The sequence below is a fragment of the Anomaloglossus baeobatrachus genome, chromosome 8 (assembly GCF_048569485.1).
Source record: "Anomaloglossus baeobatrachus isolate aAnoBae1 chromosome 8, aAnoBae1.hap1, whole genome shotgun sequence".
In the NCBI taxonomy this organism is placed as follows: domain Eukaryota; kingdom Metazoa; phylum Chordata; class Amphibia; order Anura; family Aromobatidae; genus Anomaloglossus; species Anomaloglossus baeobatrachus.
Window position 1 is genome coordinate 97178833 of NC_134360.1, and position 15194 is coordinate 97194026.

General features: G+C 46.3%; 2 protein-coding genes across 2 annotated transcripts in view; one reads left to right on the plus strand and one right to left on the minus strand.

Moving 5' to 3' along the window:
* GUCY2C (guanylate cyclase 2C) overlaps positions 1-15194 on the minus strand; it is a 686038-nt gene that overhangs the window by 120985 nt on the left and 549859 nt on the right.
* Positions 4970-7525, plus strand: LOC142249267 (uncharacterized). The gene is made up of 2 exons (XM_075320891.1): positions 4970-5004; positions 5168-7525. The coding sequence occupies exon 2, from the start codon at positions 5410-5412 to the stop codon at positions 6856-6858; it is 1449 nt and encodes a 482-aa protein (XP_075177006.1). The 5' UTR covers positions 4970-5004; positions 5168-5409; the 3' UTR covers positions 6859-7525.

Genomic DNA, 15194 nt, shown 5'->3' on the forward strand with positions numbered 1-15194 from the left:
ATATTGGAAAGCTGGGTGCTGAGGGAAAGATATATAGCAGAGCATGGGGAAGCTGGGTGCCGAAGACAAGATGGATATCAGAATGTAGGAAAGCTGGGTGCTGATAGAGATATTTCAGATCATGGGAAACCTGGATGCTGAGGGTAAGAGCCAAGTGTCATCGTCATTATCCCGTAGCCTGAGTGTCATTGTCATTATCCCATACACCAAGTGACGGTGTACGTGGAGAGGGGGGGCCCAGGTCTTAACTTTGCACCGGGGCCCATCAAACTCTAGTTACGCCACTGCTTGGGGTCATCGTCTAAATGTAATGGAGCAAACAGATGAGGCACGGATATAAATGGAGCTGGAGTCATAGGTGGGCCAAGTTTTGACCTTTTTATTCCCGCATGTGTGACATCTGACAGTATAGTTCAGAGAGACGCAGAGCATCAGAGTCAGTGGAGTCCATTGCCAAGATAAGCTGTACTTCCCACCTGTGATGAGGTGGCAAGTGGGAGTGGACCACTTGGCCACAGGGGGGACCCGGGATTCCCAGATGTGGGAGGGGCTTGACTTAGCACTGACTACATAGATGCCAGGTGCCACTCTCAGAGCAGTGTCCGGGACTATTGCAGCAGACCCCCAGGGCAGGAATGGGTTCAGGTATGGACAGGCAAATCTCTAGTGCTGACATGTGCAGCCGGGATGGCTGAGATAGACAGGATGGCACGGAGGGTTTGGCAGGTACAGGGAGAAGATACTGGTTAGTGGGCACGGGTGAAGGTAATGGACAGTGGACAAATGGGACCTGACAATACAATAGCTAGCTAGATGGACATTGACCGACTGACCATGTTGCTGATGCATCTCCCTTAGTGGGAGGATGCCTTAAGTACCTAGTGCTTCTCAGCCATAGGCTGAGAGGCACTTCTGGCAATAGGTACAATGGCACTTTAAGAAAGCGAGTGTGTGCGCGTGTCCTAAGTGTGCTTCCGGGGGACCTGTGCAGTGTGCACAGTCCCCGGAGCAGGAGGCAGGAGAGACACACGTGGAAGACAGCGGGAAGGCGAGGTAGAGTGCAGTCCCACAGTAGAGGTGAGTGAGTCAGTGTCACTACGGGGACAGGCAGGGCCATGCAAGATGCCAGAGGTACAAAAGCTATCTTTTAAGTTTTGTTAGCCCTGGTGAGCAATCACTAAGTTAACTGGTAGTGTTAGTTTCTCTTTAAGTATTTATTTGATTTATCTCTTTGGCACTTTCCCAAGTCTAGCAAGGTGTTCCTTATACATGGTGGAATAAAATTATGATGTAGTCAAAGTATATTAGCATTGCCTCAAAGTTCAAATCTTCAAGGCACTCCATCAATCCTTGAAATGTTCCCGGGGCATTAGTTAGCCCAAATGGCATCCAAATAACTTTGAACAGTCTCAAAAGGAGAATGAAATCCATCTTTGGCCGATCTTGCTCGGCCATAGGAATCTGCCAGTAGCCGCTGGCAAAGTAAAAGGAAAATAATTATCTAGCCTTCGCTAATGCAGATAGGGATTCTTCTATCCTATGAATTTCAAACCGTGCAGGCATTCAACCACCGATAGTCCACACAGACCTGTTCCTTTCTTTTTCTGAACCAATACAATGGGCGCAGCCAAAGGGTTCTGACTCTTTTGTGTCACTCCGTTTTGCTCACTTCTTGATATTATTTGGTGCAGAATCTGAAGCAGTCTTTCTCATATGGGGGGTTGTGTTTTCTTATGGATTTCATCCTGGATAACATAGGTGCATCAAAAGTCATTTTCATGTCAAGCGAACACTTTTTGATTCTGCCCCAGCAGGTCTTCGACTTGTCCCACTTGTCTGGGAGAGAATTCAGATAGGTCTTCTTCCATCTGTTCTAGGATGTCACGGCTGTCTGTTTTTTTTACACCCCCTCTCCTTATGCTTAATAGACACTGACAATGTCCACGGGTCAATATCCACAAGAGTCAACTTCATGTCATCCGATCTAGAGGGATTCTCTTACATCACAATATTACCAACTTGTTATTATTCTTATCACTAACGAATTGTTACTCTCGGCATTATCAAACTCTAGATCCCTCTAGCAGAAAAACGTCAGTGTCGCTCTATTTGTTACTGTAGTCTTCATAACTAAGCAATGCTATACAGCACACAGGCCCTAGCAAAGTTAAAGATGTTACATGCTTGACAGAAACTCCAAATTAGGAGTTTCGTCATACTATACAGGCTGGCTGCCTCCACTCTCTGAAGTGTGGCCTAAGTCCCCACTCAGTACCGTATCTCTGTGCAGGAAGCAAAAGCTCAGCTCTGGATCTTAACTGGCATAGTCTACAGTTTGACTACAAAGTTGGTGCTATGGACCTTGACTGGCATGGTCTGCGGCTTGACAATGAAGTCAGGGTTCTTGACCTTGTCCGGTGTGGTCTGGTCTTCCTCAGGTACTTCTACTGGTGGAAGACACGAGTTTCCACTAGCTCTCATAATAGTTCTTCTACCTATTCTACCTAGCATAGGTTCCGCATCTTCCTCTCAACTAAGGTCACAGATCTTCCTTTCAACTAGGTCCCGGATGTTCAGCTGCAAGCCAGCCCCACTGCTCACACATCTGCTCTCTTCCAAGTACAGGCGGCAACTCCTGCTCTTTTTAGCTTGGTCTGGTCTTTTTTTATTAAGTAAATGCGACACAACTGTCACCTGACCTGGCGTATGTTCTAAACCCTTCCCACCTTTTTTAGTTCCTGTGTACTCTTATTACCTATAGCCAGCATATATAGAATTCCCATCAAACGAAATAAAACATTATTGCTAGTGAGAAGCGTTTTCAGTAGTGACTAGCAAAATCATTAATATTCCCTATCACACCAATGAGAAGCAGTTGCAGCCATCAAATTAGGGGTGAATTAATTAACTGTTTGCCCAAATATAGCAGAATAAATGTTAAGTTGATTATTTTGTATGGCTTGAGAATGAGGTTGTAAACATTCAAACGGCCCTCAACAAAAAATAGTACCTGAAACCCAGGTGATGTACAGTATAATTGCATTTACTTCTGCATCCCCTTACATATACAACAGTCTTTGTGTCTCCTATGCGATGAAGATGACTCGCCCACCCCAGGGCTTTGGGTGACCCGGTGTCAGGCCGGACTAGTCCTGGGTAGTCAGCGGTGGCGGGGCCCGACTCCGTGACCCTGGCGGGGTCAATTAATATGGCGGCTGTGGGGATGATGATTATAATAAAGTTTATGAAAGATTCGTGACGCCACCTGTGGTAAATTTCAGCTCTTTAGGGCCGCAGCTGCTGGAAGGCACCTCCGGGGCTGATGTTATAGCAGCTGAGATGTTGCTTGCTCTCCACAGGTAGAGGGTGTACCCCGGGGCTACCTTTGGTACTTTGTAGGTTCTATGGTGTTGTGTGCTATGGTTGAGGGGCAGGGCCGACAGGACAGTAGAAAGGAACAGACACTGACACTGATTTCTTTACTTTTCTCCTTTACTTGTCTTTGGCAACTGGGGAAGTCCTGGGTAGAGATGAGCCACCCCCCCCCCGGAGTTCGAGTTCGGTTCGTCGAACGGTGCCCCGTTCGACGAGCCATTTGTCGAACCGTTCGTTGAACTCTCGAACCCCATAGGAAACAATGGGAGGCAATCACAAACACATAAAAACACCTGGAAAACACCCTCAAAGTTGTCCCAAAGGTGCCAAACAACTCCCAAGACAACACAAACACATGGGAAAGTGACAAGGACAAATACTCATGCGAAAACTAAACAGCTGGATGAGGAAAAAGAGGAGGAGACACAGATATAGGCATGGCATGCTCTTCTAAAATCATGTAAAACACAGCAAAAGGACTCCAAGCAGACTCTCCCTTTTTTCCAAAAATTGGGCCTCACAGACACCACTTCAGTGGCAGCACTTGTGCCCCAGTTGCAAACTGGACAGGTTGATTTGCATCAAACACATTCAAAAATACGCCATCCTTAACTGTCCCCAGGATGGCACCAGGGTAGGTAGCAAAGTCTTTGCTCATCCCAGATCTGTTCATCTTGGATCATTTTTAGAAACACTGCAAGCAAGGGTTACTCCAAGTGGAGTCTCCCTTTTTTCCAAAAATTGGGCCACAGACACCACTTCAGTGGCAGCACTTGTGCTCCAGTTGAAAACTGGACAGGTACATTTGCATCAAGCACATTCAAAAATACGCAAGCCTTAACTGTCCCCAGGATGACACCGGGGTGGGTAGCAAAGTCTTGCTGAACCATGACTTGTTCATATTGGCTAATTTTTAAAAACACAGCAAGGGTTACTACAAGCGGAGTCTCCCTTTTTTCCAAAAATTGGGCCACACAGACACGCCTTCAGTGGCAGCACTTGTGCCCCAGTTGTACACTTCACAGGTAGATTTGCATCAAGCACATTCAAAAATACGCCAGCCTTAACTGTCCCCAGGATGACACCGGGGTAGGTAGCAAAGTCTTTGCTGATCCCCGATCTGTTCACCTTGGATCATTTTTAGAAACACTACAAACAAGGGTTACTCCAAGCGGAGTCTCCCTTTTTTCCAAAAATTGTGCTCCACATACACCCCATCAGTGGCAGCACTTGTGCCCCAGTTGCAAACTTGACAGGTAGATTTGCATCAAGCACATTCAAAAATACGCAAGCCTCAAATGTCCCCAAGATGACACCGGGGTGGGTAGCAAAGTCTTTGCTGAACCATGACTTGTTCATTGTTCTGTCTCCAACATCCAATCTTTGTTTCTGGACGTTTATTTATATAATGTTTTATATTTGCTAAGAATATAGAAGTATTCACAGTGGTTATTTATGATCTGTAGTTTGCCTCCATCTAGTGGCTAGAGTTATTATTACAGTCTCATTCCCTCATATCAATTCCCCACCCCTTTGCAATGTATTCTGGGAACTCCGCCTCCATTTCCTGTCATCCTGTCTTTGGAAGAACAGACTCCATTACTGTCCTCCCATGCGATTGCATTGCTGGTAGGTGTATGTGTTTTTTACATCTAGCTCTGCTTATGCTAGCCTTTGGTCAGTACTGTATTGTTCAGTCTCTAGCCTATAAACATTAATGTAACATATGTAATGTTTAATATGTGTTTCTGCTGTATCATGCACTGATTGCATGTATTTCTGTCATTTTCAGTTTTACCATTTCCCAATATGCTGTGATGTTCAATAAAACACAGATTCCAGCACATGCCCTTTATTGGACAATCCTGCATACCGGTTTATCTGCCTGTATAGCTATATGAGCCCCCGCCCATTTAGTGAGGACAGGACAGTAAAACAGCAGCCATCCAGCTGGTGGGACTCAAGTCACCGGCCACACAGAGACTTGTACAGCTACAGCAATCTCTGCACAGCCAAGCATTACCTTAAGACACCATGTCTCACAGATCACACAGGTCAAAATCCGTTACTTCTGTCTCCTCAACATCCATAAGCGAAGCGGTCGCCATTGCCCGCGCAAATGCTGAAGCCGCCAAAATACGAGCAAGCTTTGCTGACCAAGAAATGCAACTTAAATTAGAGAGAGCACGTCTGGATGCTGCCTTAGAAAGTCTAGCAGCAAAAAAGGAAGCTGCTGCAGCCTTCGCTGAGGCAGAGTCGCTAGAAGCTGCACAAAACCCTGAGCTGCATAGGCAAAGCAGTATGCCGAGTCTGGAGTTTCCACCACAAGATCCACCACAACGCACATCACAGTACGTTAATGATCTCCCTGCTCCAAACTATGACCCTGGACTGGCACCAAAACAAGAACATGACATCTCCAATGAAGAAAGCGGGAGTCATCATGAGGCTCAGCTCCAGAACAGATATGAACTTAAAAATGTCACACAAAACAACTCTGCTAACGACTACTTTGCCCCTCACCAGGTAATCAGCGTGAATCACCATGCTGCCACATCATATGTCAGACCGAAGCAGCAAGACACTGGCTGGCGCCACTCACAAGATGCTAACCGGTATGAACGCACCTCACATCACCACCAAGGCAACCCATCTCCAGTATACTCTGCTGACAACCGGTTCACAACAGAATTTGCTAAGTTCTTCAAACGATGTGAACTGGTTGCCAAAGGACTGATGAAATTCACTGACCAAGCTGAAGGATACAGAGCTCGGAAAGCTTTCTTCCAAAATGCCACTAGAGACTTGGGGTTGCAATACAGGGAAGATATAGACCTGTTAGTCAAATACCTAGGAGACGAGTCAGTCAAACACGCAGTAAGAATCAGAGACATTAATATAAACTGCCCGAAGACTGGCCTCAAAGAGATCTGGGAGAGGCTGGATGAGTGTTACGGCTCAGTGGAGGTAATAGAAAGAGCCGTGTTCAAAAGAATTGATGACTTCCCCAGAATATCGAACAAAGGTCTCCAGAAACTTAGAGAATTAAGCGACCTGCTAATGGAAGTCCAAGTTGCTAAATGCGAAGGTGACCTACAGGGACTTGCATTTCTCGACACGGCCAGAGGTGTGAACCCCATAGTCCAAAAATTGCCCTACAATCTGCAGGAGAAGTGTCTCACACATGGTTCCACGTACAAATATAAACACAGTGTTCCATTCCCTCCCTTCTCTGTCTTTGTAGAATTTGTGCAGCAACAAGCGAGAATCAGAAATGATCCCAGCTTCGACTTTGCAATGTCATATGACACACCACCACAAGCTGCAAATCCACGCAGAACGTCTGTGGCAGTGCACAAGACTAATGTGTCTTCTCCAGGTTCTAATCGCAGGTCTGATAGCTACTCGCAATCAGAGACAAAGATTCAAGACCCTGACAAGCAGTGCCCACTCCATCAGAAGCCTCATCCTCTCCTGAAATGATGAGCCTTCAGAGGAAAATCTATGCCAGATCGCAGAAGCTTCCTGAAAGAAAACGGCATCTGCTACAAGTGCTGCTCATCCAAAAACTCATCTCACCAAAGATTGCAAGGTCAGTGTAAAATGCACAGAGTGTGGCACCACAGATCATAACACAGCGCTACACCCTGGCCCAGCTCCATGGAGTACAGAAAATGCATCAGCTGACAGTGAGCATGGCGGGGAGGAAAGGAACACTGCTACAGCCACACCAGAAATCACTTCACAAGAAGTCTGCAAAGGGACAATAGACAGTAGGTCCTGTTCAAAGATATGCCTCGTCAAAGTGTATCCGAGAGGCCATAGAGACAAAGCTATAAAACTGTATGCTATCTTGGATGATCAAAGTAATCGATCCCTGGCTAGATCAACATTCTTTGACCTATTTCACATTAAAGGACCAAGCACTCCTTACTCATTGAAAACGTGTGCAGGTACAGTGACAACAGCAGGCAGGAAAGCTACTGACTACCAAGTCGAGTCCTTAGACGGACAATTCTGCCTACCACTACCTACAATCATTGAATGTAACCAGATCCCAGATAACAGATTGGAAATTCTTACGCCAGATGTGGCAATACATCACACTCACTTAAAACGCATAGCACAACTTATACCGGAACTCGACCACCAGGCCCAGATAATCCTGCTGTTGGGGAGAGATATCCTAGAGCAGGGGTCTCAAACACGCGGCCCCTCAGGGTAGTTCATGCGGCCTCCAGGCCCGTGCCCCTGGTCACTATCGCGGCAGGGGCCGCAGCCACTGTCTGCACTTTATGTCAGATGAATGTGTTGCTGGGGCTGCGCTCTCGCGCCGGCAATACAATCATCTCACATAAATCACTGACAGTGACACTGCAGCTGCCGCGATAGTGACCGGGGCACGGGCCTGGAGGCTGCACGAAGCAAAGATGAGGCAGCGGAAGGGGCGCGGGACAGGTGAGAAGAATGGTGTGTGTGTGTGTGTGTGTGTGTGTGTGACGTTAACCCCTTAGCGACCTATGACGTACTGGGTACGTTACGGCTCCCTGGTACTAAGGACCCATGACATACCCAGTACGTCATGGTGAAATCGCGGCCCCGGTGGCTGCGATGGCTGCAAATACCTTAGATTCGGGGAGGAGGGGACCTCAGGAGGGGTGGTGTCTCCTCCCCGGACCTACGGAGGCTGTGATTGGCTGAGCGGCGTTCGTCAGCCAATCACAGCAACTAATGTTTCAGCCATTGAAAATCGCTGAAACATTGAAATCCAGCCAAGATCAGGGCAGCTGTAGCCCTGATCATTGGCTGGAGCTGGGTGACCTGTGTTTCACCCGCCCCCAGCTCTGATTGGAAAGACCGGCCTTGTGACCGATCTCTCCAATCACTGTGGATCTGGGGCCGGAGACCGCCCCCTCAGCTTCACTCCGGCATGTGTGGAAGGTGAGTGGAGCTGCTGACCCATTACTACAGGATGGGGACAAAGTGCGCACATTACTATGAGATGGGGATAAGACTGGGGACATTACTATAGGATTGGGACATTACAAGGATAGGCACAATACTATTGGATGGGGACATTATTACTATAGTATGGGGACATTAGGATAGGGCAGTGATGGCGAACCTGTGGCACTCCAGCTGTTGCAAAACTACAATTCCCATCATGTCTTCACAGCCTAAGCTTTTGCTTTGAATGGCCAGGCATGATGGGAATTGTAGTTTTGCAACAGCTGGAGTGCCACAGGTTCGCCATCACTGGGATAGGGACTAGGATGGGCACATTACTATAGGATAGGGACTAGGATGGGCACATTACTAAAGGATAGGGACTAGGATGGGCACATTACTATAGGATAGGAACTAGGATGGGCACATTACTATAGGATGGGGACAAGGCTGGGGACATTACTATAGGATGGGGACAAGGTGGGCACAGTACTATAGGATGGGGACATTACTACAGGATGGGGACAAGGTGGGCACATTACTGTAGGATAGGGACATTACTACAAGGGGACAAGGATGGGAAACATTACTATAGAATAGGGATAATGCTGGGGACATTACTATAGGGTGGGGACAAGGTTGGCACATTACTAAAGGATGGGCACATTACTATAGAATGGGGACAGTACTATAGGATAGGGACATTGCTACAAGGGGACAAGAATGGGGAACATTACTATAAGATGGGGGAAATTACTATAGGATGGGGACAAGGATGAACACATTACTATAACATGGGGACAAGGATGAACACATTACTGCAAAATGGGGACAAGGATGGGGAACATTACTTTAGGATGGGGACAAGGATGAGCACAGTACTGTGGGATGGGGACTAGGATGGGGCACATAACTACAAGGAGACAAGGATAAGCACATTACTGTCGGATGGGGCACAATACTACAAGGGGACAAGGATGGGCACGTTACAACAATATGGGGAACATTACTAAAAGATGTTGGTCAAAATTTCTATATAGTGCTAATTGTAAGACTATTAGTTACAAGAAAGGGATAAAATGTAGAAAAAAAAAAGGTTTATATTTAAACAAAGAATGTGCACGTTTGCTATAATGAACAAGTGAAAATGTTGAAAATCAGTGATCCCAAGGTGTGTAAAAAAAAAAAATAAAAAATATATATATATTATATATAGTACCAATAAAAATGTCACTTTGTTCTGCAAAGAATGCGGCCCCCAAATTATTTTTTTTCCTCTGTGCGGCCCATACACCCAACCGAGTTTGAGACCCCTGTCCTAGAGGTTCATAAAGTGAGACATAATATCAATGGACTCCATAATGCTCCTTATTAGAGTTGAGCGCGGTTCTAGGTTCGAGGTTCTCCAGTTCTAGGCTCGAGTGATTTTGGGGGCTGTTTGAGATCGAACTAGAACTCGAGCTTTTTGCAAAAGCTCGATAGTTCTAGATACGATCGAGAACGGTTCTAGCAGCAAAAAGCAGGGCTTTTTACAGCTACAGTGTGCAGGAGCCATCGCTGGCAGCCTGCCAGAAGCTGGTAACCAAGATAAACATCGGGTATCCAACCAAAGCGCTTTGGTTAGTAACCCAATGTTTATCCTAGTTACGTGCAGGAAGCCCACACTTCCCCGCTCAGCTCGCTCCGCCCCCTCCTGCCCGCGGCATGTATTGTACACACGTACACACACACACACACATACACACACACACACACACACACACGGTCCCGCTCGGCTTACCTGCGGTGATGAAGTCCCGCCATCCCGACCTCAGCGCTGTCACTGTCCTCCATGGCCGCCGCTTGTCACATCACCTTCTCTCGCTTCCGACCCGAGACTGACTAGCGGTGACGTCACGGGCCTCTCGCGATACTTGGTGTGAAGGCGGCGGTCATTGAACTCAGTGACAGGGGCTGTCAGTGTGCTGGAGATCAGCGCAGGTAATGTACCTCGCTGACAGCAGCACTTGTCATGTCCTGCAGTCACCTGGGCTGACCCATTGATGTTAGCTCAGGTCACTGCACTGCTCTCCCAGCCAATGGGGAACATCCTGCTCTTCATTGACTGGGACAGTGTGGATCGTCATGGCAACCCCTTGGATTACACCAGACCTGGATTTGTTTTTAATTCTAATAAATTGGTTAAAGAGGGAATGTTTTGGGGAGTGTTTTTTCAAATAAAAATGTGTTTGTCGTCTATTTTTTTTTATTACTGACTGGGTTGGTGATGTCGGGTATCTGATAGACGCCTGACCTCACCAACCCCAGGGCTTGATGCCAGGTGACATTACACATCTGGTATTAACCCCATATATTACCCCGTTTTTGCACCAGGGCGCGGGATGAGCTGGGGCGAAGCACCAGGATTGGCGCATCTAATGGATGCGCCACTTCTGGGGCGGCTGCGGCCTGCTATTTTTAGGCTGGGGAGAGTCCAATAACCATGGACCTCCCTAGTCTGAGAATATCAGGCCCCAGCTGTCTGCTTTACCTTGGCTGGTGATCCAATTTTGGGGGACACCTACGTGTTTTTTTTTTTAATTATTTATTTAATTTAAAATAACAGCGTGGGGTGCCCTCAGTTTTGGATTACCAGCCAAGGTGAGGTTACCAGCTGTGGTCTGCAGGCTGCAGCCGTCTGCTTTACCCTAGCTGGCTACAAAACTAGGGGGAACCCTACGTCATTTTTTTTTTATTTTTTTGGCTAAATACAAAGCTAAGCACCCCTTAGTGCCACATGAAAGGCACCAAAGGGTGCTCCACTTTTTCTCCACTTTTTCTCCATTTTTTTCTCCACTTTTTCTCCACTTTTTCTCCACTTTTTCTACATTTTTTTCTCCACTTTTTCTCCACTTTTTCTCCATTTTTTTCTCCACTTTTTCTCCACTTATTCTCCACTTATTCTCCATTTTTTCTCCACTTATTCTCCATTTTTTCTCCACTTTTTCTCCATTTTTTTCTCCACCTTGTCTCCACTTTTTCTCCGTTCTTTTTCTATGGTCGGTCTACCCATTAGCTCTGCCATGCATACTGTAGCTCTACACCTACTGCACATGTTACTTTATGATTGACATCTCTTTCGTACCAGAGTTGTCTAAGCCTACTCTGACCCCATATTTGTCATTACTATATTGTCCTTGTACTGTATTATGACATTTGTATCATGTGTTTCATTTCTTGCTGTGTTGCAATTTTTTTGCTGCATCCCAATTGTACATCTACATTGTTCGAGTTTATGTTATTGTTCTCTCACTCTTATGTGATACTGATTATTGTCATTTTTCATGATTACATGCAGATAAGTCCAATCTGATGAAGGCTCAGGCCGAAACGTCATTTGTAACTTGTTTTGGACAAAAACATATATGCTTATGAAAATTTTTTTTTTTTTTAATACGGACCAATAAAGAGTGATTTTGCATTACTATCCGTTGTGACTTACTGACTTAGTCTGGGAGATTTAGAGTGCCGAGGTTACTCACTAATTTTATCTATTATTACCTCTGAGCACCTATATACCAGTGAGCAGAGCTTCCTCTACAGTAGTTCTCCTGATTAGGCATGCCCTTACCTCATGAGCAGGGCATTGCAGCTTTGGTAGCAACCATTACGACATGGACTCTTCTGCTGTGGACCCGAGAAGAGTGAGTGCAGATTCATTGCACCCACACTCCTCACATGAAGGGTCCGCACTCCTAGAAAATGGGGGATACGTTCCCGGAGTGTCTCCCCCCCATATTCTAGACGGTCCAGAGTCGTCGTGGGACCCCTTTATTTTTTTTCTTACAATAAATTGGTGAAAGAGGAAATGTTTTGGGGACTGTTTTTTCAAATAAATTTCTTTTGTCGATTTTTTTTTTTTTTGTTAGTACTGACAGTTTATGATGTTGGGTATCTAATAGACGCCATGACATCACAAACTGCTGGGCTTGATCTCAGGTTACTTTACAGCTAGTATCAACCCGATTTATTACCCCGTTTGCCACTGCACCAGGGCACGGGATGAGCTGGGGTGAAGCGCCAGGATTGGCGCATCTAGTGGATGCGCCACGTCTGGGGTGCCTGAGGCCTGCTATTTTTAGGCTGTGAAGGCCCAATAACTATGGACCTTCCCACCCTGAGAATACCAGACCACAGCTGTCCGCTTTACCTTGGCTGGTGATCCAATTTGGGGGGGACCCTACTTTTATTGTGTAATTATTAATATTTATAAAATAATTATAAAAAAGAGCCTGAGGGGACCTCCACATTGGATCCCCAACCACGGTAAAGCTGCCAGCTGTGGTTTTTAGGCTACAGCCGTCTGCTTTACCCTAGCTGGCTATCAAAAATGGGGGGACCCAACGTCATTTTTTTTTTAACTATTTTTTAAATAGAAAAAATTAATGGGCTTCCCTGTATTTTGATTGCCAACCAAGGTAACGGCAGGCAGATGGGGGTGGCAACCCATAGCTGTCTGCTTTATCTGCGCTGAGAATCAAAAATACCGCGGAGCGCTACGTCATTTTTTTAAAGATTTATTTTTACAGCACTGTGATGTCCAGCAATCAAAATACAGGGAAGCCCATTTTATTTTTAGTTATTTAAATAAATAATTAAAAAAAAATATATATGGGCTCCCGCTGCATTTTTTGTATTGCTAGCTAAGGGTAATCCAAGCAGCTAATGGCTGCTAACCCCCACTGCTTGGTGTTACCTTCACTGGCAATGGAAAATCCAGGGAAGCATTTTTTATTTTTTTTGCCAAAAAACTACAAAAAAAGGACGTGAGCTTCCCCATATTTTTGTATGCTAGCCAGGTATAGCAATATGGAAACTAGAAAAGAGAAGCGCTGATAGGGTTTTACCAGATTACACATACGGTTTAGCATATATCAAAATACACTCACCGATTCAGGTTGTGAGAGGTCACAACCACCATAGATAGCATCAGATAATGGCGGCTGCAGCGGCCCCACGTGTTTGCAGATCAAAGTGGAGAAGGAGAAGGGGTTAAACCCGCGCAATCCGCCAGGTAAATTCAGAGGAGATGTTGATAATTCAGAACATTCTTTTATTCCATGGGTCTACGCGTTTCAAGGTCTGTAGACCCATGGAATAAAAGAATGTTCTGAATTATCAACATCTCCTCTGAATTTACCTGGCGGATTGCGCGGGTTTAACCCCTTCTCCTTCTCCACTTTGATCAGCCAGGTATAGCAGGCAGGTGCTGGAAGAGTTGGATACAGCGCCAGAAGATGGCGCTTCTATGAAAATGCCATTTTCTGAGGCGGCTGCAGACTGCAATTCGCAGCAGTGGGGCCCAGAAAGCTCAGGCCAACCTGTGCTGCGGATTCCAATCTCCAGCTGCCTAGTTGTACTTGGCTGGACACAAAAATGGGGCGAAACCTACGTCATTTGTTTTCTAATTATTTCATGAAATTCATGAAATAAAAAAAGGGCTTCCCTTTATTTTTGGTTCCCAGCCGGGTACAAATAGGCAACTGGGGGTTGGGGGCAGCCGTACCTGCCTGCTGTACCTGGCTAGCATACAAAAATATGGCGAAGCCCACATAATTTTTTCAGGGGGCTAAAAACTTCTGCATACAGTCCTGGATGGAGTATGCTGAGCCTTGTACTTCTGCAGCTGCTGTCTGTCTGTATGGAGAAGAGCAGACAGCAGCTGCAGAACTACAAGGCTCAGCATACTCCATCCAGGACTGTATGCAGAATTTTTTTGCCCACCAAAAAAATGACGTGGGCTTCGCCATATTTTTGTATGCTAGCCAGGTACAGCAGGCAGCCACGGGCTGCCTCCAACCCCCAGTTGCCTATTTGTACCTGGCTGGGAACCAAAAATATAGGGAAGCCCGTTTTTTTTTAATTATTTCACTTATTTCATGAAATAATTAAAAAACAAATGACGTGGGCTTCGCCCCATTTTTGTGTCCAGCCGGGTACAACTAGGCAGCTGGGGATTGGAATCCGCAGCACAGGTTAGCCCGAGGTTTCTGGGCGCCTCTGCTGCGGATTTCAGTCCGCAGCCGTCCCAGAAAATGGCGCTCTCATAGAAGCGCCATCATCTGTCACTGTATCCAACTCTTCCAACAGCCCTGGAGCCGGGTGGCTTGTTGGGTAATCATGAGTTAATACTGGCTTTGTTTTACTAGCCAGTATTAAGCCAGAGATTCTTAATGTCAGGCACGTTTGACCCGGCCATTAAGAATCTCCAATAAAGGGTTAAAAAAAAGACACCACACAGAGAAAAAATACTTTAATAGAAATAAATACACAGACGCATTAGAGACTCCATCTTTATTACCCCCTGTCAGCCCTCCACGATCCTGCTCTTCTGTCTTCTTTCTTTCTAGTGTAGTAGTAGTGACGATTGTAGTGAGGATGAGGTTCCCCAGCTCATCACTTGGGGCTGGGGAACCTCATCCTCACTACAATCCTCACTAGTGTAGTAGTAGTGACGATTGTAGTGAGGATGAGGTTCACCAGCTCATCACTTGTGGCTGGGGAACCTCATCCTCACTACAATCCTCACTAGTGTAGTAGTAGTGACGATTGTAGTGAGGATGAGGTTCACCAGCTCATCACTTGGGGCTGGGGAACCTAATCCTCACTACAATCCTCACTACAATCGGGAAGCAGCGTGGAGCCTTCACTCCGTGAGTGATCAGTGCTGGCTGTCAGCGGTAACAGCGGTAACGCTGACAGACGCGTTACCATAGCAACGGTGCTCTCGGAGCCGCGGTTAGCGGTGACGTCACCGCTAACTGCGTTGCTATGGCAACGGTGATCTCCGTTAATGACCGGCTGTGTCAGCCAGTCCCTAACGGAACGGGGAG

What these genes read in the sequence shown, in the direction of transcription:
- LOC142249267 (XM_075320891.1), top strand. Translation starts at nt 5,410, where the DNA reads ATGTCTCACAGATCACACAGGTCAAAATCCGTTACTTCTGTCTCCTCA.